This window comes from Acinonyx jubatus, chromosome A3, assembly GCF_027475565.1.
Source record: "Acinonyx jubatus isolate Ajub_Pintada_27869175 chromosome A3, VMU_Ajub_asm_v1.0, whole genome shotgun sequence".
NCBI classification, from domain to species: domain Eukaryota; kingdom Metazoa; phylum Chordata; class Mammalia; order Carnivora; family Felidae; genus Acinonyx; species Acinonyx jubatus.
In genome coordinates, this window is record NC_069388.1 from 29,060,698 (window position 1) to 29,086,077 (window position 25,380).

The following is a 25,380-nucleotide window of genomic DNA, read 5'->3' on the forward strand; positions in this document are numbered from 1 at the left end:
TTGCTCATTTTTTTTGAAGTTTTTTTTTTTTACATTTATTTATTTATTTTGAGAGAGAGAGAGAGAGAGCGCGCGCGCGCACACACACACACACACACACACACACACACACACACACACACACACACACACACCCCAGCAGGGTAGAGTAGGGGCAGAGAGAGAAAGAGGGAGAATCCCAAGCAGGCGGTGCTGTCAGCGCAGAGCCTAACGTGGGGGTTTGATCACACAGCGAGATGATGACCTGAGCCGAGATCAGGAGTTGGACACTCAACCTACTGAGCCACCCAGGAACCCCTGCCCATTTTTAAATCAGGTTGACTTTTTCGGTTTTTGAGTTGTAGGAATTCTTTATATGTTCTGATTTCAATCCCTTATCAGGTGATTTCCACACATTTTCTCCCATCTGTTGGTTTCCTTTTTATTCTGTTAGTAGTGACCGTTGATACACAGACATTTTTAATTTTGATGAAGTCCAACTTACCTGTTTTTTCATTTTGTCGAACTATACTTCTAGCATCATATTTAAAAAATCATTGCCAAATCCAGTGCCTTGAAGCGTTTCCCCGTATGCTTTCTTCTAAGAGTTTTATGGTGTTAACCTTTATGTTTAGGTCTTTGATCCATTTTGAGTTAATTTTTGTATATGGTGTAAGGTAGGGAGCCATCTTCACTCTTCTGCATGTGGAGACAGTATCCAGTTTTCCTAGAACCATTTGTTGAAAAGGTTGTCCTCCTTCCACTTTTGCACCCTTGTCAAAAAATTATTTGAGTATGTTTGTGTGGATTTGTTTCTAGTTCTGTTTTATTTCACAGGTCTGTACATTTAGCCCTTTGCTAATCTCACACTGTCTTAGTTATGGTAGCTGTACTGAGCCTTAACACTGAGTAAATGGATTTCTCCCATTTTATTCTTTTTCAAAGTTGCCCCTGGTTTGTTTTTATTTTTTATTTTACACATGTAACCTATACTATACTTTGGTTTCATATATCCAGTAATTTATTCCAGTGTATTTAAACAGCAAATATTTTCCCATATTGTTCTTTGTCTTAACTGCAATATAAATGTATACCAAACTGTTTGTTTGCTTGTGGAAGTAATCTGATTGACCTCCTTGCCTCCAGGCTTATATCTCTCCAGGCCCCAAACTGAATCTTGCCTTAGGTATAACTTAAAGGCAGTAGAATTTAACCATCTGTCTTATAGCTTTGGTGGTCCTGCATTTCATGTATGGAAGTGAGCATCTCTTCAGGGCCTCAGACTTTTACTAGTTTTAGTGGGGGCAGGGGGCTCCTCTTCCTTTTATTTTGGACCTCTCTACCACATTGCCTTTCTCAAGAGAAGACCTGTAGTAACGCAAGTTGATTTCTGGTGTTCTAGGACTGCTTCACAAGCCCTTGGCGGTTTTTCAAGCTGCTTTAGCTCCATGGCAAGTATTCAGTGCGCTGTTCCCACCCCACCCTCTCTTAATGGCATGTATCAGTTTTCTGCTCACCCACACCCACCTATTCCTGCCTCCTGCTCCTGTCAGATGTCTCTTGGCCTGGCTCTCCCATTGCTGCTTTTGTCACTCTTACAGCTGTCTTCTTCCTTTCTTTGGCTACTGCCTGACTTCCGTGGCAGCTGCTCTGTCATTGCTTGTCTGCCATTCTACCCCTTCTCCTACCCTCATACCCTGCACCCCTGCCCCACGTAGGTGTGTGATGTACATTCTCCGTGTTCAGAACTAAGCTTTATCACCTTCCGCGTGGTATGCCGTGTCCCCAAAGTGGTCATCCTCCTGTTTATAGCATCATGACTCACCTAAGTGAGATAGCTGGGCCTTCCTTACCTCTGGCATCTTATTGTTAAGTCTTCAGTTCTATCCCCATGAAAGGCTTCCTGGACCCAGTTCCAACGTGTGTGTGTGTATGTGTAGGCTTTGCCACACCAACAAGCAATTCTTGGACACCAGTGTGTTCAAGAACTCAACTGCATTCTGACACTGTCTACTTGGAGATAGAATCAGATTCCACAGGTAAGGGGCTCAATCCCACAAGACCTCCCTCTACTTCAGATGACTGGCTGTCTACAAATTGGTGGTTCCAGTAACCCCCTCCAACTCAGGAGGCCAGCTGCAAGTCCAGGTTCTTACCTGTACTTCTGACCAACTGGCTATAAATCAAAGGTTCCCAGGACTATCTCCTTGGGTTCGATTAATTTGCTGTAAGAGCTCACAGAACTTAGGAAAACCTGTTTACTCACTAGATTTTTTATTTATTACAAAAGATATTAAAGGATACAAATCAACAGCCAGATGAAGAGATACATAGGCGAGGTCCTAAACAAGGGGCTTCTGTCTTTGTGGAACTTGGGGCTTGGCACAGTGGCAAAAGGAAGTGTTCTAGTTTCCCAGTTTGGAAGCTTTCTGAACCCCCTTCTTTTTTGTTTTTTATAGAGACTTCATTACATGGGCACAACTGATTAACTCGTTGGTCATTGGTGATTAATTCAACCTGTAGCCCCTCTTCCCAGGAAATCCAGGTGGGACTGAAAGTTCAAATCTTCTATTCATGGTTGGTTCCCATGATAACCAGTCTCCATTCTTAGGTGTTTTGCAAAAGTCACCTTCATTAATATAAACCCAGTTGTGGTGAATAGGTTTATTATAAATAGTGAAACACACATTTCATCTTTATGGCTCTGAACATTTTTGGGAACTGAGGGCAAGAGACCAAATATAACAAAAGATGCTCCCCTTGTCCCTGTCTGTCTCTCAGGACATTTTAAGGGTTTTGGGAGCTGTGAGCCAGGAGCTGTGAATAAAGATCAAATATATAACACAATGTTACATTAGTTTCAAGTGTACAACATTGAGATTCAACAAGTCTGTACATTTGTATATATTTCTTATAAATCACAGTGTCACGCCCTGTAAATTCTCTTATCAGATTCCTCTAGATATTCCTGCCCTGCCCTGAGGTCCTCCTGGTTTGTTGGCTAGGTGACTTCTGAAACCTTTGGTCAGAGCCGCCTTCTAACCTCAAACCACCCCAGTTGATCCTCATTCCTGCTGTCGTGGTTTCTAAAATCAAATTGTTCCAGTCTCCCTGTGCTTAAAAGCCTTTGGTGGGTCTTGAGTGTGTTCCATGCAAGATCAGAACTTCTTATTGTGGCCTGGAAGCCCCTGTCTGATCTGATCACTGCTTCCTGTTACCTCACCACCTGCGTTACCTCCACACATCCTCACAGACCCCAGTCTTCCGTGTCTGTCATTTTCATACTCATTTAATGCATGTTTATTGAGGTCCTGCTGGATGCCCTCACCCAGCTCTTTGCCATTCCTGGAACCAGATAGGCTTGTTCAGGCCTCCAAGTCCTCTCGCTTGAAAGACTGTTTCTGTCATTCTCTTGGCTCACTACTTACTCTTTATCCTCCTAAGTTCAGTTCAAGAATTACCTCCTCTGAAAATTCCTTCTGGTTCTGCAGTTTCACCACCTCACCTTAATGTTAATCAGCTAGCATTATTTATGGCAGGTGATGATTCAGGGTTTGAAGAAATAGTTTATTTGTGCCTCATAGCTGGCTAGGGAACTATATGGACGACCATGTTTTATCTAATCTTTCTGGTATTCCCAATGTTAGGTAAAGTGTGAAGGCAAGGACGTGAGCTTTGGAGTTTTAAATGCCCTGAGTTTGAATCCTAATAGCCACTCATTAGGTATGTGGCCTTGAAGAAATTCCTTAACCTGTGATCTTTAGATTCTTCATCTCTGGAGTGGAAGAACAGTATGTAACTCATTTTGAGGATTACATTGATTAAAGTATATAGAATGCCTAGTACTAGTGCTAAGCACCTATCAGGCAACCGTGGATTGTACTTGTAAAAGTAGTTTTTGTTCTTAATAATAAATGATATAATGTTGATTGAATGAACTGTTAGCTGAAGGAATTGAAACCTCCTTCTAGGTGCTTTTTTTTTTTCCAAAAAAATTTTTTTTCTTTCTTAACGTTTATTTATTTTTGAGAGAGAAAGAGAGAGAGAGAGACACACAGCATGAGTTGGGGAGGGGTGGAGAGAAAGGGAGACCCAGAATCTGAAGCAGGCTCCAGGCTCTGAGCTGTCAGCCCAGAGCCCAATGCGAGGCTCGAACCCACAAACTGGGAGATCCTGACCTGAGCTGAAGTCGGACGCTTAACCAACTGATTCACCCAGGCACCGCTTTAAAAAAAAAAAAAAAAAAAATTAACGTTTATTTGTTTTTGAGAGAGGGACAGAGACACAGCCTGAGTTGGGAAGGGGCGGAGAAAAAGGGGCTTCCCCTCGCCCCCCCCAGCCCAAATCAAGAACCTGAACAGCTCTAGGAGAAGGCCCAGGCAGAGTTTGACATTCTTAGCTGCCACTTCTTTGTTTCTCCCACACCTGGGAGACATCCTCAGCAGGGCTGAGAGTTGAATACTTACTTTTCTCACAGAGAGCTTCATCTCTGTGAAAAAGGTGAGTTTACTTAAAATCAAGGCTAGTACTTGAATGGTCATCTGTATTGAATATCTGAAAATCAGTGATTGATTAATGTGAACACATTTAAGTCAGTCACTGCCCCATTACTTAGAAATCTATAAAATGGAAATAATCATCAATTAGTTTTCGTTGGTATTAGAAAGATTTATCTGTTTCTCCATTAGTCTTTACATTTTTAAAGGGTCAAATGGTGATAAGATTTGTAAAGAGAAGTCAGATAGTCCTGGACTTGAATTCTGCTTCCACAATTTACCAGCTATGTGATCGTCTCTCAATTTCTTTAGCTGCAAAATGAGAGTTAAGAAGAGTATGTAACTGGTAGAGTTGCTGTGAGATTTAATTGAGATAAAATGCCAAATATTGAGATAATTTGTACCTGATGCTTCATCATATTTTATCAGTACTAATGTATTGAGTATTGAATGCATAACTTTGAATAGGTGTACTCTTAATAGAAGCTATCACAACCAAAGTCTACACTCTGGGCAGATTGGTCAGACTCTCCTTTGCTAGTGGGGGCTTCACAATATTGATTCCTGAAACATTTTTTTCTCTAGCAAGTGAAGGCAGCATTGTACTTGCTGGCAAAGGGGCTGAGAAAAATACATTCCAGAGCACTTTATCATTCCCATCCTAGGTGATCACAAGTCATAACATTTAAGAGTTGGTCTTCTTATTCCTTATAACTAGCTGTATGTATCAGGATTGGGGTTGGTTGTATATATCAGAAAATAAAATAGGTTTCTTTCTTTCTCATATATATGAAATCTGAAAGTAAGCAGGACTGGTATGGCCCGTTGGTCAGTGTCATCGGAGAACTCAGTTTCTTTCTAACTCTCTATTCTATTTTATGTCACTTCAGGGTCCATAATGGCTGCTGGGGCTCTAATCATCACATCGAAATTCCACATTATAGGAGAGAGGACAGGAGAAAAAAACTTCCTTTTAAAACCACCTTCCTAGAAATCTCATCATACACTGTAGCTTATAATTTCTTGGCTAGAATTGAATCACTTGTCCACAACTAGCTCAGGAAGGGGGCGTGTTCTCCTTACTATTACCACCAGTTTTCGCCCTTCTTCCTCTTAAATGAAGATGGCATGTCTCTCAGGACCTCTCAGGGTCCACTGACAGGGAGTGTATGTTTGATCAAGAACTATTTCTTTTTGGCCTGAAGCCAAAGGAATCATTCTCTAGCGGATACTCAGTATGACTGTAATGATACAGGTTGTATATTTCAAATAATTTACCCCTGAAATGCGTGTAAGCATCTATAATCGCTTGCTTATAAAGTTAAAATCCAAGATTTCTGTAGTTCAAGAGAACTACCCCTGCTTCCAAAGGTGCACAACACAGTAAGTTGCAGTAACACCTTTATCAGCGTCATAGGGTTGGGGAGGATTAAGTGAGAGGAGGCATACAAAGTGCTCAGTGCAGATGGGGCTTTGAGACAGGACGGCAAGTGTGAGTGATTTAACAGTTAGTGGACACTGCCCACTGTCCCCACCACTGAGTGTACAGCCTCCACATGTATCCCTAGAGAATGTCTCAGATTTACACTGAATTCAGATTTTAAGAACATTTAGAAAATGTTGTTAGACCCTCATATATCAGGAAAACGATAGTTACAATTTTTCAGAACTTCTTTGTCATATATCCTAGAGCTTTTAAGTATTGCCAGTGGCATCTTGGTTTTCCTCTGTTACTTGAATGTTAAACTTTCCAACACTCTAATGCATGTGCAATGGAACTGATTTTTTTTTTTTAACTAAGAAATGCTTTTGTAATGAAATAAGGACTGTATATTGGCCCTTTTTCTGGGTGTGGTAGAGTAGGAGAGAAAACAGAATGTGTGTGCCATTGTGTCTAATAAATTAGGGAACTGCCCAGAGTTCATGACTCATCTCCCAAAGCCTCCCTGCTCAGTTATTCTGTAACTCACAGTTAACCAAAGGATTATGGTTCACAAGTGCTTTTTGAAAAATGAACAAGGTATAGATTTGAGTTTCTTCCTTATTTTGCCTTTCCTGAAATATGTAATTCTGTCTTTACTCAGCTAGTCTTGTCTAATCAAAAATGATATGTGGGATAGCGGAAGAAATCGTATACAGCTAACTCTTCCTTAACAAGGCATGTATCCCTTGGATAAATGCCTAGTAGTGCAATTGCTGGGTCGTAGGGTAGATCTATTTTTAATTTTTTGAGGAACCTCCATACTGTTTTCCAGAGTGGCTGCACCAGTTTGCATTCCCACCAGCAGTGCAAAAGAGATCCTCTCTCTCCTCATCCTCGCCAACATCTGTTGTTGCCTGAGTTGTTAATGTTAGCCATTCTGACAGGTGTAAGGTGGTATCTCATTGTGGTTTTGATTTGTTATTTCCCTGATGCTGAGTGATGTTGAGCATGTTTTCATGTGTTGGTTGGCCATCTGGATGTCTTCTTTGGAGAAGTGTCTATTCATGTCTTCTGTCCATTTCTTCACTGGATTATTTGTTTTTCGGGTGTTGAGTTAGATAAGTTCTTTGTAGATTTTAGAAATGAACCCTTTATCTGTCATTTGCAAATATCTTCTCCCATTCCATCGATTGCCTTTTAGTTTTGTTGATTGTCTCCTTCACCGTGCAGAAGCTTTTTATCTGATGAGGTCCCAGTAGTTCATTTTTGCTTTTGTTTCCCTTGCCTCCGGAGACATGTTGACTAAGAAGTTGCTGCGGCCAAGATCAAAGAGGTTTTTGCCTGCTTTCTCCTGGAGGATTTTGATGGTTTCCTGTCTTTCATTTAGGTCTTTCATCCATTTTGAGTGTATTTTTGTGTAGGGTGTAAAAAAATGGTCCAGGTTCATTCTTCTGCATGTCGCTGTCCAGTTTTCCCAGCACCACTTGCTGAAGAGACTGTCTTTATTCCATTGGATATTCTTTCCTGCTTCGTCAAAGATTAGTTGGCCATACATTTGTAGGTCCATTTCTGGGTTCTCTATTCTGTTCCATTGATCTGAGTGTCTGTTTTTGTGCCAGTACCATACTGTCTTGATGATTATAGCTTTGTAGTGTAGCTTGAAGTCTGGGATTGTGATGCCTCCTGCTTTGGTTTTCTTTTTCAAGATCGCTTTGGCTACTCGGGGTCTTTTCTGGTTCCATACAAATTTTAGTATTATTTGTTCTAGCTCTGTGAAGAATGCTGATGTTACTTTGATAGGGATTGCATTGAATATGTAGATTGCTTTGGATAGTATCGACATTTTAACAATATTTGTTCTTCCTATCCAGGAGCATGGAATCTTTTTCCATTTTTTTTGTGTCTTCTTCAATTTCTTTCATAAGCTTTCTATAGTTTTCAGTGTATAGATTTCTTACCTCTTTGGTTAGATTTATTCCTAAGTATTTTATGGTTTTTGGTGTAATTGTAAATGGGATCAATTCCTTGATTTCTCTTTCTATTGCTTCATTGTTGGTGTATAGGAATGCAACCGATTTCTGTGCATTGATTTTATATCCTGCAACTTTGCTGAATTCATGAATCAGTTCTAGCAGTTTTTTGGTGGAATCTTTTGGGTTTTCCATATAGAATATCATGTCATCTGTGAAGAGTGAAAGTTTGACCTCCTCCTGGCTGATTTGGATGCCATTCCCATAATATATACTTTAAATATCTCATAATTTTATATATCAATTATACCTCAATAAAGCCAAAATTAAAAGATTCCTTTCACAGTGGCAGCGTAATATAATCAGGAATTAATGCAAGAAGACATGAATAGGACAAAAAAATGAGTAAATACAGTAACACCTTAAGGAACATTTTCTGAAAAAGTAAATGGAGGGGCACCAGGGTGGCTTAGTTGGTTGAGTGTCTGACTTGATTTCAGCTAAGGTCATTATCTCATGGTCGTGTCAGGCTCCGTGCTGAGCATAGAGCCTGCTTGAGATTGTCTCTCTCCCTCTCTCTGTCTCTGCTCCTGTCCCACACACCCTCTCTCTCTGTCTTTCCCCCCCTCTCAAAATACGTAAACATTAAAAAAAATAATAAGTGGGGAGAATACTGTGTCCCAGGATTATAAAATTTAGTACCATAAAATGCCATTTCTCTCTGATCTGGTTATTTTATCAGTCTTTTATTATAAAAATGTTCAAATATAGAGAAAATTGAGACCATTTTTTACCCACCCCCACCACATAGACCCAACAATGAACATTTTATTATACTTGTTTTATCAAATTATTTGTCCATCTATCTGCCATTCCTCTGTTCATTCATATTCATTCATCTTTCATATTGTTTTTAATGTATTTCAAAGTAAATTGCTTATATCAGGATACTTCTTCCCAAATACTTAAGCATGCATATCATTTATATTTGTTTATGGGTGGAATTGTCTTCAGAGGTGAAATTTATGTGCAAATGGACAAATGTATTTCCCTATCAAAATACAGAGTATCATGCTAAGCAAAATAAGTCCATCAGAGAAAGAGAAGTCATATGATTTCACTTACGTGTGGAATTTAAGAAACTCACCAGATAAACATAGGGAGAGGAAAGGAAAAATAAGATAAAAACAGAAATGGAGGCAAACCATTAGAGACTCTTAAATACAGAGAACAAACTGAGGGTTGCTGGAGGGGTATTGGGTGGGGGGGATGGGCTAACTGGGTGATGGGCATTAAAGAGGACACTTGTTGGGATGAGCACTGGGTGTTCTATGTAAGTGGTTGAATCACTAAATCCTACCCCTGAAACCATTATTGTACTGTAAGTTAACTAACTTGGATTTAAATTTTAAAAAGAAAACAGTTTTTCTCTTGTCCAGGAAGATACACTTATATTTTTTTCCAGTAAACCTTTCATCTCTTTCATAGGCAAACATTGTTCTGATTTTTTTCCCACCATAGGTTAGTTTTTTAATCTTTTATTTTGAATTTTCTTTTAATTTCAATTATTTATTTTTTTAGTCATCTCTCTGCCTAATTGTGGGGCTCAAACTCAAACTCGACCCCAAGATCAAGAGTCACATGCTTTACTGACTGAGCCAGCCAGGCACCCCTCCACTATAGATTAGTTTTGCTTGTTCTAGAACTTCACATGTATGGAATCATATGTTATATGCTCTTTTATGTAAGGCTTTTTTCACTCAGCATGATGTATTTTAGATTCATTCACGTTGTCATATCAGTAATTCTTTCCTTTCATTGCTGAGTAATATTCCATTGTGAGAACATACCACTGTTTATATAATTTCTTATTGATGGTTACCTGGATTGTTTTCAGTTTTCTGTTATTATGAATATTCTTGTACTAGTCTTTTTGTGCTCATATGTTTATATTTCTCTTGGGTAAATGTATAGGAATGGAATTACTGGATCATGAAGTAGGTATATATTTGGTTTTATAAGAAGCTGTTACCTGTAGGGGTACCTGAAGCTGTCAGACAAACTAATTTTTAAAATAAAATGAAAATACAGGGCACCTGGGTGGCCCTTTCGGTTAAGTGTCCGTCCAACTCTTGATTTCAGCTCAGGTCATGATCTCATGATTTGTGAGATAAAGTCCTGTGTTGGGCTCTGCGACGACAGCATGGAGCCTGCTTAGGATTCTCTCTCTACCTCTCTCTCTCTGCCCCTCCTCCACTTGTGCATGCCTGTATGTGTGTGTGTACTTGCTCTCTCTCAAAATAAACATTTAAAAATAAAATAAAAATTTCACAAAGAGTAGCCCATCCTAAAAACCATTCTGTGAAAGGCAAAACCATTCTTACTATTAGATTGTGTGCACTGGGTTCCTGGCATTGTGCAGACTACAGCTGGCAGTTCTGGTTTCCGTCTGACATTTCATAGTACATATTTCCTTTGGATTCAAACTACTTAACCATTCATCTGTATTCGTAACCATTCATCTGTATCTGTATTCATCAAAGGCTAGACCTTCATCATAGAACCAGCTTTTAAAATCAATTCGGAGAGAGAGGTGTGGGGAAGAGATAAATTTGAGAGCGTATGGAGTGTCAGTAAATCAGATATGATAGAAGGAGGTTGAGGGATTTAACAACAAAGAGGTTGTGTGTGTATGTGAGAGAGAATGAGAGGGGCAGGGGAGGGAGAGAGAAATACCAATGGTTCCCCTCCCCCATCAATTTTAATTTAATTTTTGCAAAGTTTATTTTTAAGATAGCCAAAAGATGTCCTGTATACTGAAATAAAATGATCTCCAGAGAGCCTCCTCATTCTGTTCAAAACCAAAAGGTGTCCTGTATATTGAAATAAAATGATCTCCCGAGAGCCGCCTCATTCTGTTTAACAGGCTTCATAGTATTCCATTTTATGAATAGGCCATCATTTATTTAATCATATTTCTCTCTCCTGTTGATAAACATTTAAGTTATTTCCAATATTTTTCTATTGCAAACAGTGCTGCATTGAATATCCTTGTACATAGGGCATTTTTAAAGTATGAGTATATATATCTGTAAAATTCTCAGTTGGAATTATGTCAAAGGGATTGTGCTTTTGCAATTCTGCTAAATATTTACAATCATATGAGAGTACCTTTTTTCTCAAATCTTTGCCCCAGTACATTGTTGTTAAGTTTTTTATATTTGCCTATCTGATAAGCAAACACTGATATCATGGTGTAGCCTTAATTTGGCTTCCTCTAATCATGAGTTGAGTTTAAGCATTTTTTTATATATATAAGAGAACGGTTTCCTTTTCTGTGAATTGTCAGTTTCATATCTTTGCCCATTTTTCTTTTGGATTGGTGGTTCCCTTTTATTAATATGTAGGAATCCTTTATATATTAGGGAAATAAGACCTTTGTGAATGAGTTGGAAATATTTTTGAAGAGCTCATTCTTTAAAAATACAGAAGTAGTTGTTTTAGTGGAATGGTGGAAAAAGAAGCCAGATTGCCATGGAGACAACTCTTCCTAGAAATTTGGCTGCAAAGTAGAGTAGAGAGAATGCTAGCTGAAGGATTGATGTAGAGTCAAAAGAGTTCTCCCTTTACTTTAAATTCTTATGTCTAAATGCTGTTATAAGTTAAAGCGTGGAGGTGGTGGTAGGGGATCTACAGGACAGGATTCCTAATGAATTGAGATTTTTAGGAGGAACTGTAGATGAGGAGGAAATGTGTAAATATGTTGACTGGGAGTTAAGGGTGTCATGCAGTCCAGTGGCTTCTATTTTCTCAAGTGAAGGCAAAGCCAACAGCCAAGAGTGTGGGAGGAGGTGGTTGGAGAGGAGAGGAGGTTCTTTGAAATCACTGCTATGGAGAATTGGAGAGAGCTGAGGAGGGAAATATAGAAACATTGCAGAAATTGTTTGGAGTTCCATCGAAGCAGTAGTAGTATCAGCCTTATGGCTTGTTTGGTTTTCTTAAGCAGCATTTGGCAGTCCCGAATGTGGGGCTGTTGGTTGGATTAGTTTAGGATTGGGCTGTTTTTGTTTTTCCCCGTGTAAGTAGAATAGAAAAGGGGTAGCAAAAGAATTTAGGATGTTAGCAAGGTAGTGATGGAATTGACACCAAGCCTTCTTGGGTAGAGAAGGAAATAGGACAGAAATACTAGATAGAAAATTAGAGAGAGGTTCAAGGGACCGGAAGCCTAGGTGAGGTCAGAGAACAGGTGTAGACATAAAAGAGAGGGAACCGTAAGGAATAGAGAGTGTGGTGGAGAGTGGGAAGGTAAGCCTCAGTCCGAGTTTTTCCTGGTGATGACAGAACCAATGTCAAGGCTGGCCCAAGTGGAGTAGAGATGTAAGGTTCTTGGAGTTGAGGAAGTCCAGTAATTCATAGGCTGGCCCGGATGTGAATTGTGGTGGCTGTCATCTGTGAGGATGTTGAACCATCTTCCAGGAGAATATCAGGACTGGGGGATGGGGAGAAAATTGTGAGCCACATTGCAGTCTCTTCAGTGATAAGGGAGTGCTAGCAAATTATTAGGCAAAAAAGCCCTCAAGAATGGGGACCATTAGAACAGGTTCTAGGGAGAATGGTTTGCATATGAGATCCTTGAGTGAGGAAACTTCAACTCTCCTTGGTGACTAGCTCTGGGATACTTGGAATAGATTTGGAGACTGGAAGAGGAAGGAAGTAAGCAAGCACAGGTATGCATGCAGTTTAGTCTGGGAGGCAAGAGGTCACAGGAATTTGCCAGAGAGACTTTATAATATAAATTTATAATATATTATAAAGTCTCTCTCTGAGAAGAATGAGGCCTTGACTGTGGTTTTCCTGGTTGTGGTCTATAGCTACACCTTGTTACCGACATGGATCTTTTTACCTTAACATACCTCTCACGGCCTAGTTTACACGCACAGGTCCTCTCCAACTTGCCATTCACTGTGCACTTCTTTTCCCTTGCAGCCTTTCACATGAAGTACGGCTTTCTTCTGCAGTTTTCTTCTTTTTGATTCATATATTCATGCTCTGTAGTGAAATCTGATTTCTTTTTAAGTTAATTTGATTGGTTATTTTTTAAATTTTTATTTATGTTAGAGAGAGCATGCGTGCACTTGCGTGCAAGTAGAGGGGCAGAGAGAGGGGTACAGGATATCTATGCTGATAGTGAACCCGGTAAGTACAATACAAAGAAGAAAATAAAAATCATAAAGTGCCATGCTAAATGTTTATAGATTTTCCCTTCCAGTTTTATTTTCATGCATATACTTTCATACACATACATGAATCTAGTTAAGATCATATGGTATATTCAGTTTTGATCTGTTTTTTTAAGCTTAAAAAATGAAGTTCTTGTTCCATTGTCTTAAATTCTTTGAATTGTAACAGTGTATTATCTTGAATAGCAGCAACATAGTACTTATTTCAGCTTTTTCCTATTTTCCCTGCTGTTGGATATTTGGATTGTTTCTACTTTTCCATTTAATGAATATCTCTGTATCATTTTCACCTGAGTTTCAGATAATTTACTTTTACTTAGAATAGAGCCTTGGAAGTGGGTCACAGAACAATATGGACACATTTAAGATCCTTGTATAATCTTTCTGGGAAGGCATTTGTTGTTAGAGGCTAATGGCCATTCCGACCAGTGTCTGATTCCTTTTCATGAGACTCTTGCTAGCATTGAATACTTCATATAATTGATCATTTCTGATTTGGAAGGTAGAAATATTATCTCGTTATTATATTCCTTTGATTAATGGGGATGGTTAGCACTTTTTCATGTATTTTCTTAGCTGTTTTTCTCTTCTGTAAATTACCTGTTTAGGATTTTTAGGGTTTTCAAAATTGAGGTCTTCGTGTTTTCCATATTGATATGACTTCTTATTTTAACGCCTTGTCTTATTGGTGGCAATTTTCCTAGTTTATTTCCCTTAAAAAAATAGACTTTATTTTTTAGAGTAGTTTTGGGTTCATGGTAAAATTGAGCAGAAATTAGAGTTTCCCAATACTCCCTGCCCCCATACATGCACAACCTCCCACGCTCGTCATCCTGCACCACATGGTACGTTTATTACAGCAAATGAATCTGCATTGACACATCGTTACCATCTTGTTTACATTAGGATTTACTTGGTGTTGTGCATTCTGTAGGTTTGGACAAATATATAATGACATGTATTTACCATTGTATTATTATACAGAATAGTTTTACTTGAAATCCTCTGTGCTCTGCCTTTTCATTCCCTCCCTCCTTCCTAGCTCCACAGCCACTAATCTTTTTACTGTCTCCAGGGCCTTGCCTTTTTAAGAATTATGTCCTATAGTTGGAATCATACAGTATGTAGCTTTTCCAAATTGCTTTCTTTCACCTACTAATATGCATTTAAAGTTCCTTCATGTCTCTTTGTGCTTTGGTAGCTCATAACCTTCTAGTGCTGCATAATATTCCGTTGTCTGGATGGAGTCCAGTTTACTTATCCATTCACCTACTGAAGGGCATCTTGGTTGCTTCCAGTTTTGGCAATTAAGAATAAAGCTGGGGCTTTATGGGGCACTTCGGTGGCTCAGTCGGTTGAGTGTCCAACTTCAGCTCAGGTCATGATCTCACAGTTTGTGAGTTCAAGCCCCATGTCAGTCTCTGTGTTTACAGCTCAGAGCCTGGAGCCTGCTTCAGATTCTGTCTTCCTCGCTCTCTGCCCCTCCCCCACTCATACTCTGTCTCTCTTTCTCTCAAAAATAAACATTAAAAAAAAATTTTTTTAAAAGAATAAAGCTGTTGTAAACATCTGTGTGCAGATTTTTGTGTGGACATAGTTTTAAACTTGCTTGGGTAAATAACAAGGAGCACAATTGCTGGATCCTATGGAGAAGGTTTAGTTTTGTAAGAAACCACTAAACTGTCTTCCAGAGTGGCTGTACCACTTAGCATTTCTGCCAACAATGTATGAGACTCCCTGTTGCTCCACAGGCTCACCAGTATTTGCTGTTGTCAGTACTGTGGATTTTGGCCATTCTGATAGATGTGGTGTCTCATTGTTTTAATTTGCAATTCCTTAATGACACATGTTATTGAATATCTTTTCATATGTTTATTTGCAATCTCTCTATCTTCTTCATTGAGGTGTCTAATAAGGTCTTTGGCCCATGTTTTAATTGGTTTATGTTCTTAGTTGTTCATTTTTAAGAGTTCCTATAAATTTTGGGTAATAGTCCCTTAGCAGATGTGCCTTTTGCAAATATTTTCTCCCAGCCTGTGGCTTGTCTTCTTTTTCTCTTGAGATTGTCTTTCACAGAGCAGAAGCTTTTAATTTGAATGAAGTCCAGGTTATTGATTATTTCTTTTATAGATCGTGCCTTTAGTGTTATATCTAAAGAGTCATCACCATACCCAAGGTCATTTGATTTTCTCATATGTTATCTTCTAAGAGTTTCATAATTTGTGTTTACATTTAGGTCTGTGAGAATAAGTTTTTGTGAAAGTATAAGGTCTGTGTCCACATTTTTTTCTTGTGTATGTATGCCCAGTTGTTCTAGCACAATTTATTGAAAAGACTATCTTTGCTCCATTGTATTGCCATTGCTCCTTTGTCAGAGGTCAGTTGACTATATTTACGTGGGTCTGTATTTGGGCTCTTTCTTCTGTTATATTGCTCTATTTTTCTATTCTTTCACCAATCCCACACTTTTTTTAAATTTAATTTTTTAAATTTACATCCAAATTAGTTAGCATATAGTGCAACAGTGATGTTAGGAGTAGGTTCCTTAGTGCCCCTTACCCATTTAGTCCCTCCCTCCTCCCACACCCCCTCCAGTAACTCTCAGTTTGTTCTCCATATTTATGAGTCTCTTCTGTTTTGTCCCCCTCCCTGTTTTTATATTATTTTTGTTTCCCTTCCCTTATGTTCATCTATTTTATGTCTTAAAGTGCTCATATGAGTGAAGTCATATGATTTTTGTCTTTCTCTGACTAATTTAGCTTAGCCTAATACCCTGTAGTTCCATCCATGTAGTTGCAAATGGCAAGATTTCATTCTGTTTGATTGTCGAGTAATACTCCATTGTATATATATACCACATCTTCTTTATCCATTCATCCATCGATGGACATTTGGGCTCTTTCAATACTTTGGCTATTGTTAATAGTGCTGCTATAAACATTGGGGTGCGTATGTCCCTTCAAAATAGCACACCTGTATCCCTTGGATAGATACCTAGTAGTGCAATTTGCTGGGTTGTAGGGTGGTTCTATTTTTAATTTTTTGAGGAACCTCCATACTGTTTTCCAGAGTGGCTGCACCAGCTTGCATTCCCAACACACTATCTTGATTACTGTTGCTTTATGCTAAGTCTTGAGTCTGGTAGTGTTAGCCCTCCAAGTTTGCTCCTCTTCAGTATTGAGTTAGCTCTTCTCAGTCTTTTGCCTCTCTGTATAATCTTGAGAATTAGTTTGTCAAAATCCACGAAATAACTTGCTAGGTTTTCATTGAGATTGCATTGAGTCTGTAGACCAAGTTGGAAAGAACTGACATCTTAACAATATCGAGTCTCCCTGTTCATGAACATATTTATGATTGATTTCTTTTACATTTAGTAGCTTTTATTTTTTCTATCATCAGATATGCCATTTTACCCTTGTGGTTTCTTACGTTAGAAAAATCTTTCCTCATTCTGAGCTCACATAAATATTCATTTCTTTCCTTTTAAAATGTGTTTTTAGGGCACCTGAGTGGCTCAGTTGGTAAGTATCTGACTTCCGCTCAGGTCATATCTCATGGTTCATGAGTTCAAGTCCCGCATTGGGCAAGCTCGAGCCCTACCACGAGTGAGTCCCACTTCTCTCTCTCCCTCCCCTTCTTTCTTTGCCTCTCATGGGATTCTCTCTCTCCCTCTCTCTGCCTCTTGCTCACTTGTGCCCTCTCTCTCTCTCAAAAATAAAAAAAAAAAATGTGTTTTTAAGCATTTAATTCTTCTACCCATCTGGATTTTATTTTTGGTATTTGGAATGAGGTGACAGTCTAACCTTCTCCCCCTAAATACATAGTTATTTTCCCCCCAAACCATTTCCTATCAAGAATAGACATGTACACATATATAGTATGTGAGCCTTCCAGTTTGTTTTCTAACCCTTTTGGAGGAAATTGTATGCTTTCCCAATTTTAGATTATGGTCAGGTGGGAATAGTGGAGAAGTGATCAATCTTGTATGGCTGCACCTTGGGGAAGGCATTACTAACCCCATTTCCCTACTAGGCATGTTGCTGGTACCAGAGTCAAACTCCTGAGATGTGCACGAACCACCTCCATCTCCCCACCCTTCCTCAGAGGTTCTCATGTACCCCTTGGAAAGTACCCCTTGCTTCCCTTGAGCATCATGACCATATTTAGTTACCACCAGGCTGTGAGGCTCCTGAAGATGGGATGTATGAGTGTATTGCTCCCTGGTTCTTTCCCTAGTACCTAGTTCACTGAAGGGCACAAAAATCCGAATGGCCCAATGAGCCACTATTACCAGTAAGAATGTGCCACAGCCCTCTGATGCGGTTTGTGAAGAAATAAAGGTTGGGAACAGCTGTATAAGGTCTGTTTCAAAGGGCATCACATTCATACAGTCACCCTACCTTCTCCAAACTTCTCATGCTGAACATGCTAAAGCCGCACATGGCAAGCACGAGGGGAGCTTTTCACGGGACTGATTCCTGGCTCTTACCCCCAGAGATGCAGTCTGCTATGGGAATTTTTTTAAGTTCTTTGGGTGATTCTAAAGTGCAGTCAAGGTTGAGAATCACGCTTTAAAAAGTAGGTTCTTATTAAGTATTATTTGTATTGATATAATGATTCAATTAAGTAGTTGGATTTGGGGGGAAATGTGCATATCAGACTCCCAAAAGATCATTGGTCCTATGTGCACATTTTATTGCTGGGAAGATTTTACTCCACATACTCCTTTGGTGAGTATTTTGGACATGGTTAACAATAATATAGGGCCTTATCTAACATGGCTGTCTGTTTTCTAGGCCAGCATGGATTCCTGGTTCATTCTTGTTCTGCTTGGCAGTAGTCTGATACGTGTAGGTGCCAACAATGCAACCACAGGTAAGTTGTCATTTAATAAAGCTGGCATTCAAAATGGAATTTTGCTGTCACATTTAATGACCTAAAATTGGAGACCTAGGTGATATTAAAGAAAAAAAACTACTAAAGTTTTACTTTAAAGTGATGGTATAAAGTAAATATCTTTGGAAATCTGAGTCGTAGTGAATGCTCAACGTTGCTCTATATACAATATACTACTTTAAATAAGTAGATTATATGTTCATTCCTGAAAATTTTTTTTTAAATGTTGCTACTTAAGATTCCTGTATACTGATTCTGAGGAAATAAGTAATGAATCCAGTTTTCTTCTTCCCTTAAACAGTAGTCCTTTGGAGGTGCTAGAAAGGGCCCAGCATTAGATAAAAGTGTGTGTGTGGGGGGGGTGGTTGGGGAGAGAGAGAGAGGGAGAGGTCTTTCTTTGGTCTATTGGTGTTTAAGAGTTTATTAAGGCTTGCTGCTTTGTGCCTTATAACTTCAAGCTATCACATTCTTCATGGGTTTTTTCTTTCTTTTGTGTGTGTGTGTGTGTGTGTGTGTGTGCGCGGTGTGTGTGTGTGTGTTTATAGTTTCACCTTCAGTAAGCGTTACAAGATCTATGAAAACATCAACAACAGCATCAGTTAAAGAAGAGACCAAAACTTCAAGTCCTGCTTCTTCAGTAACTTCTCTGTCTGTGGCACCAACATTCAGCCCAAATCTAACACTGGGACCCACCTATGTAACCACTGTCAATTCTTCAGACTCTGACAATGGGACCACAAGAACAGCAAGCACGGATTCTGTAGTCACTACAATTTCACCGAATGGAACGTGGCTTCCAGATAACCAGCTCACAGATGCCAGCACAGAACCTTGGGAGGGGAACTCCAGCACCGCGGCAACCACCCCAGAAACTTTCCCTCCTTCAGGTACTAGGGATGGTTTCTGTTTGTTTTTCTTTTTCTCTTTGAGGTTACTCACCATTTTATTGTTTTGTGTTTTCTAGCCATAAGATTTCTTGAAATAATAAACATTGCAAACTAATGTTAGCAGATATAGAGAATTCTTAGGAATATCTGGCTAACATAGAGTTAAGAGGAAAGAAGAGATATTCCAGAGGCTATCCTGCTTTGCCTGACATTCCGGTTAGACCAGGGAGGCTTAAGTGTCAAAGGTGGAGGAAAAAGTTTGAAAATACAAGAGAAAGGGAAGCTAATTAATAATTCGAGAAGCTGGGGCGCCTGGGTGGCTCAGTCGGTTAAGCGTCCGACTTCAGCTCAGATCACGATCTCGCGGTCCTCGAGTTCGAGCCCCTCGTCGGGCTCTGGGCTGATGGCTCAGAGCCTGGAGCCTGCTTCCGATTCTGTGTCTCCCTCTCTCTCTGCCCCTCCCCCGTTCATGCTGTGTCTCTCTGTCTGTCTCAAAAATAAATAAATGTTAAAAAAAATTTTTTTTAAAAAACAATAATTCGAGAAGCTAAAGATGAAAGGGTGCAGAAGCTGGGTGACAGGATTAGCCTTGAACAGAAGGGACCCTTGGAGATCATGGGAAGGCGAATGGGTCTGGACGTGCATAACAGATATGGGATAGGAATACACAGGCTAGGGGTGGAGTTAGAGGAGCTCAGGAAACAGTTAAGTTGCGTGCCAGTTTGCTCAGGGCGTTAGCCCTGCCCACTTCTTTCCTTCAGTTCATCACTAGTTGATTTGCAAGTGGCACCAGAAATAGAATCAGCCTTGAGTCAGAAACCAGGTGGGGTAGGGCAAGTTTCTGACCCCTTTGAGCCTCAGTCAGGGTCCTGGTCTATAAAAGAGAAGGGGTCCCTCAGATGGCTTCTGTGAAGAGTAAAGGAAATTGTCCCCCAACAGCTGTGTAACTGTCATTCCTTTCCTAACAAAAATCACTGTTCCCTGTTTTGTTTTATTTGAATTGTTTATTTTTGAGAGAAAGAGAGAAAAGAGACAGAGCTGGGGAGGGACAGGGAGAGGAGACAGAGAATCCCAAGCAGTCTCTGCACTGTGTGTACAGAGCCCACTGTGGGGCTCGAACTCACAAACCATGAGATCATGGTCTGAGCCGAAATCAAGGGTCAGATGCTTAACCAACTGAGCCATCCAGGTGCCTTTTTTTTTTTTTTTTAAAGTAGGCTTCATGTCCAATGTGCAGCCCAACATGTGGCTTGAACTGAAATCAAGAGTCAGACTCTTATCCAACCGAGCCACTCAGGCGCCCCGTTGTTCCCTTTTCTGTGGTCTCACCCCTTTGGTTCATATTTCTTCCCTGTTAGATAGTGAGGGCCCCTAGATTAGAATCACGTCTGGCTCATGGAGAGCATTCAGAAAGTATTTGCTGAATTGAATCTCATTCGGTTACTACACATGATATTTTTTATCTAGACCGTGTAACCCAGACCCTGCACTTGCCTGCTTTAATCCCTTGTTTTCCATTGTAAAGGCTATGCAGCACTTGCAGTTACGAGCAGTCTGCTGAGCCACGCTACCTGAGTTTGGATCCCATCTCTGCTGTACACTGGCTGTGTGACCATAGGCAGGTTTATTTCACCTCTGTACCTTAGTTCCTTCATCTGTAAAATGAGAACAAGTCTGCTGAGCCACGCTCCCTGAGTTTGGATCCCATCTCTGCTGTACACTGGCTGTGTGACCATAGGCTGTACACTGGCTGTGTGACCATAGGCAGGTTTATTTCACCTCTTAGTTCCTTCATCTGTAAAATGAGAACAAGTGATAGTAATAATACTTCCCTCGCTCAGGAACTAGTAGGATTAAATGAGTTGATACAGGGAAAGCATTTACAGTGCACACCTGCACACGGGAGGCACTATTTTTAAGCGGTAGGCATTGTACTAAGAGTTTTACGGAGGTATCCTATGAATCCCATGAGGTAGGTTCTGTTTTCTGTTTTGCAGGTGAAGGAGTTTTACAGTGATGAAACTAACTCCAGGAGTGTTTTTCAAAGTAAAGGTCGTGACCAATTCATGACATCATTTTAAGTGGGCCATCCTGAGTGATTTGTTTCTTTGTTTTTTAAGTGGATGGTCCTGTTCCATTTTGTGTTCTTTTTATGTAATGTGTATTATTTCGTGAAACTTTAATTTCAGTTATACAGAAGCACATACTAACAGTGTAAAATATATTTCTTGCTGTGAGTTATGGCTGTTGCTTAGGGAGGGAAGACAAAATAACGTATGAAATAACTCGTATGAACTGAATTAGTGGGAAAGGTGAGCCAGTAACCCATGCCTGGTTGACTCTGCAGCCTGTGTTCCTCACTTCTGTTCTGCACTGTCTTCATTTAACTGTTCTGTGAGATGACTGGATAATTCTCTCCTTTTCATAGATGCTTTAATGTAGGACTTTAGAGGTTAAATGATTTGTCTTAGATCTCAGAGCCAGCAGGTAGCAAGTTAGGCCTATTTCTCACTCTTGTGGTCTTTCCACTCTGCTGTTAAGGAAACGAATTTTCCATAATCTGCCTTAGGTCCAAATTATGCCACAGCTAAGAAACCAGTTATTATACAGCTAACACATTTCATGTCTCAGGAGAGACTGAGGCTACATTTCACTGGTGACTTTTTCAAGACGAGTAAAACTCAAGGAAACCTTTATGGTACATCAGGATGTCACAGTCTGAACCCCACATCCTTCTCATCACTACCCTCTTACCAGTCCTCCCATAATCGTTACTTAATAATTTTTGGTTAAATCAGTATTTAATGCTTTGTCTTACTATAACTGTGATGTTATTCCCTGCTGAGCTATAGGTGTAATGTGATCATTTTTCTTTTCTTGTACAATTTTTTTCCTGGATTTTATAATTGCCTTATGTTTCTGTTTTAGTTTTCTTTTTGCCTATTGCCAGCCAGTTCTTCTCATACTTTCCATAGACTCTCGATACAGTTTCAACAAAGTCAGATCTGTCAGGTAATCTGTTTTTTGTTTTTTGTTTTTTCCTACAGATTTTCCTCCTGAGTCCTCCATTGTCTTACTCAAATCTGGGCTTGATCGTCAGGGCTGCTGCCTAGGTGTTGGTCTGGGATTTCCCTTCTCTTTTATTTTGTGAATTCCTTTGTTTCCTGGCTTCTATATTGACATCTTTGTTGGATTACTCCATCATTGGGTAGAACATATCCTCCAGTAGCCTCCTGAGAGAGAGGTCCAAGGGAGGTACATTGCGTGAGACCTTACGTGTCTAAAACTGGCTATAGGGCTGCGTATAGAATTTGAGGATGTATTTGTTTTCTCCAGAATGTCTAAAACATTGCCCTGACTCCTAATTTCCAGGCATGGAGGAGTCTACTGCTATCCTGATTGTTAATCACACTTTGTGTGTTTTGGGAAGATCTTTCCTTTGTCATTCATGTCCTGAAATTTTACAGAAATGTGTCTTGATGTGTATCTTTTTCATTCATTATGTTGGGTGCTTGATAGGGTTTTTGGAGCCTTGGTTCTTTGATTCTGGAAATTTTTGGTTCTTCAGTTCGGGAGATTTTTCTTATATTTGGAAATTTTCTTCCATTGTCCATTTTCTCTGTTTTCTTCTTCTAAAATTCCTATTATTTAGATATTAGACATATCCTAGATTAATTCTTTAATCTTTTACATTTTTCTCTCCCATTGATCTTTGCTTTGAATCTCTGTTCTTTTCCTTTTTAAAATAAGCAAGTATGTATATATTCCTTTTTCTTGTGTTTATAACACAAATTATACACATATGGATTGTGTACATTTCTGCACATTGCTTTTTTCCATTAGCCTGTCAAGCTTGTTCTATATTACAGTAAAGAACTGCTTCATTGTATGGATATACCTTAACATATTTATCTGTCTTCCCTATCAGTGTTCGTTAAGGTTGTTTTCAGAGTACTCTTAGAAACAGTACAATTTGTCATTTCAAGCATACACGAGAATGTTGGTAGGATAAATTATTTTAAGTGTCCATTTGTAAATTGGTGGATATTGCCAGATTTTCCTCTGTTGGGAAATTTATTCCTATAAATAGTGTGTAAGAGTGCCTGTTTTCCTTTGCTGTCTTTAGTGCCGTAAATTATCAAACTTTTGGATCTGTGCCAGTCTAACAGGTGAAAATTAGCATCTCAAGTGTAGCTTTAATTTGCATTTCACTGAGTGAGGTTGAGCATCTTTCCATATTTGGAAAGATCACTTATATTTCTTTCTCTAAGAACTCTGTTGGTATCCTTTGCCCGTTTTTCTTATTAGAATGTTAGGCTTTTCTGACTCATTTATAGAAGCTCTTTAATGTTAGGGAAACCCTGGGGCACCTGGGTGGCTCAGTCAGTTAACAGTCAGACTTCCACTCAGGTCATTATCTCGCGGTTCATGGGTTCGAGCCCTGCTTCGGGCTCTCTGCTGACAGCTTGGAGCCTGGAGCCTGCTTTGGATTCTATGTCTCCCTGTCTCTCTGTCCCTCCCCTGCTTGCGCACATACACGCTCTCTCTCTCAAAAATAAACAACCATTTAAAAAATTGTATTAAATGTTAGGGAAACTTTGTGTACCTGTGATAAAGTTGCAAATATTTTTCCCCAGTTGCTCATCTAGCTTTTCTGCATTGCAGAAGCTATCATAAGCAATTTCAAATTTTTTTAATTAAAAAATTTGTCAGTTTATTTTAACTAAATATTTTCTAGGTATTAGATCATATATAGGAAGGCTTTCCTTACTCCAGTATTACAAAATAGTTCTCCTTATGTTTTCTCCTAGAGTTATGGTTTCTTTCTTCTTTATGTGTACATTTGTGTGCATGCAGGTGTGTGCATAAATCTTTGATCGATCTAAAATTTAGTCTGATGTGAAGTGTGAACTATGGATCTGTTTTTTCCCAAAATGGTTAATGACTTGTCCCAATACCTTTTTTTCTAAATATTTATTTATTTAGAGAGAGAGACATAGAGAACATGAGAGGGAGGGGCACAGAGAGAGAGAGAGAGAGAGAGAGAGAGAGGAAGAGATTCCCAAGCAGCCTCTGTGCTGTCAGCTCAGAGCTGTACTAGGTGTTCATCACAAACTGTGATATCATGACCTGAGCTGAACTCAGGAGTCAGAAGCTTAACTGACTGAGCCATCCAGACGCCCCTGTCCCAATACCTTTTTTTTTTTTTTAGCTTTTTTTTTATGTTTATTTATTTTTGAGAGAGACAGAGACTGAGCGTGAGCAGGGGAGGGGCACAGAGATAGAGGGAGACCTAGAATCCAAAGCAGGCTCCAGGCTCTGAGCTGTCAGCACAGAGCATCACACGGGGCTCAAACCCACGAACCATGAGATCATGACCTAAGCCGAAGTCGGATGCTTAACCGATTAAGCCACCCAGGCACCGCCCCCTCTCCTCCCCCCCCCCCCCCCCCGCCTCTTTTTGTTTCTTAGTTTGGTGTTTTTTTTTTATGTCAGTACCCTTTAATGAATTATGTTTTTTTCCTCACTGATTCAAAATGCCACCATATCATATATTGAATTCTGATCTCTAATATGTATTTAGGTTCTCATTTGTTATGTGAGTTCGATTTCTTGGCATTTTTATTTTCTATTAATCGTTTTCTCTATCCAGAAACCCCACCGTTCGGTTCTCTGTACAGAACCCCACCGTTTTAATAATTGTAACTAAAATAATCAGTATTTGATAAAGTGAGTCATCCCTTGTTAATCTTATTTTTCAGAATTTTGCTAGCAATTCTTGATTATTTTTCTTTATGAACATTAGAATCAACTTACATAGCAGGAGAAAAGTTTCTATTGATCATGTCACATTTATAGATTAACAGGGACAATTGACGTCTTCAAGTCTATCTAAGAATGCAGTGTATTCCATTTGCTGAATTCTTTGTATTTCTTGGCAGTGTTAAAGTTTTTGCCACTGATGTTGCACATGTTTTGTTCAGCTCATTTCTAGATATTTCAGAGGGGTTCTTTGTTACTTTGGTGTTTTGCTTTGTTTGTTGTTAGTATAAATGGAGTATTTTCTTCCACTGTGTCCTCTAACTGGCTGCTGTCGGGGCTGTGAAGGCTTCTGCTACTGTCATTTTTACTGTCATTTTTGACATACATCATTATTTTAGTTTTGAGTATACTACATAAAGCTGTTGGGTTATGTAGGTATATTTTATCCTGATCATCTTAATAAATTTCCTCAGTGTTTGGGGTGCCTGGATGGCTCAGTTGGTTAAGTGCCCAACTCTTGATTTCGGCTCAGGTCATGATCTCACGGTTTGTGAGTTTGAGTCCCACATTGGACTCTGCACTGACAGTGTGGAGCCTGTTTGGGATTCTTTCTCTCTCTCTCTGTCTCTCCCTCCCTTCCTCTGTCTCTTTCTCTCACTCTTTCTCAAAGTAAATAAGTAAACTTAAAAAAATAAATTTCCTCAGTGTTTGACATAATTTTCTTCA

General features: G+C 39.4%; 1 protein-coding gene across 6 annotated transcripts in view; it reads left to right on the plus strand.

Annotated features, from left to right (window-relative positions):
- PTPRA (protein tyrosine phosphatase receptor type A) overlaps positions 1–25,380 on the plus strand; it is a 158,110-nt gene that overhangs the window by 65,231 nt on the left and 67,499 nt on the right. For 5 of the 6 annotated variants that reach the window (XM_027069702.2, XM_053200165.1, XM_053200166.1 and 2 more), the window contains 2 exons: positions 17,905–17,983; positions 18,550–18,891. In XM_027069702.2, coding sequence (XP_026925503.1) covers positions 17,905–17,983; positions 18,550–18,891 — 421 coding nt within the window. Of the gene's footprint in view, positions 1–2,467; positions 2,525–17,904; positions 17,984–18,549; positions 18,892–25,380 lie in introns of those variants that run through there. The other variant, XM_053200167.1, reaches the window with a different exon arrangement.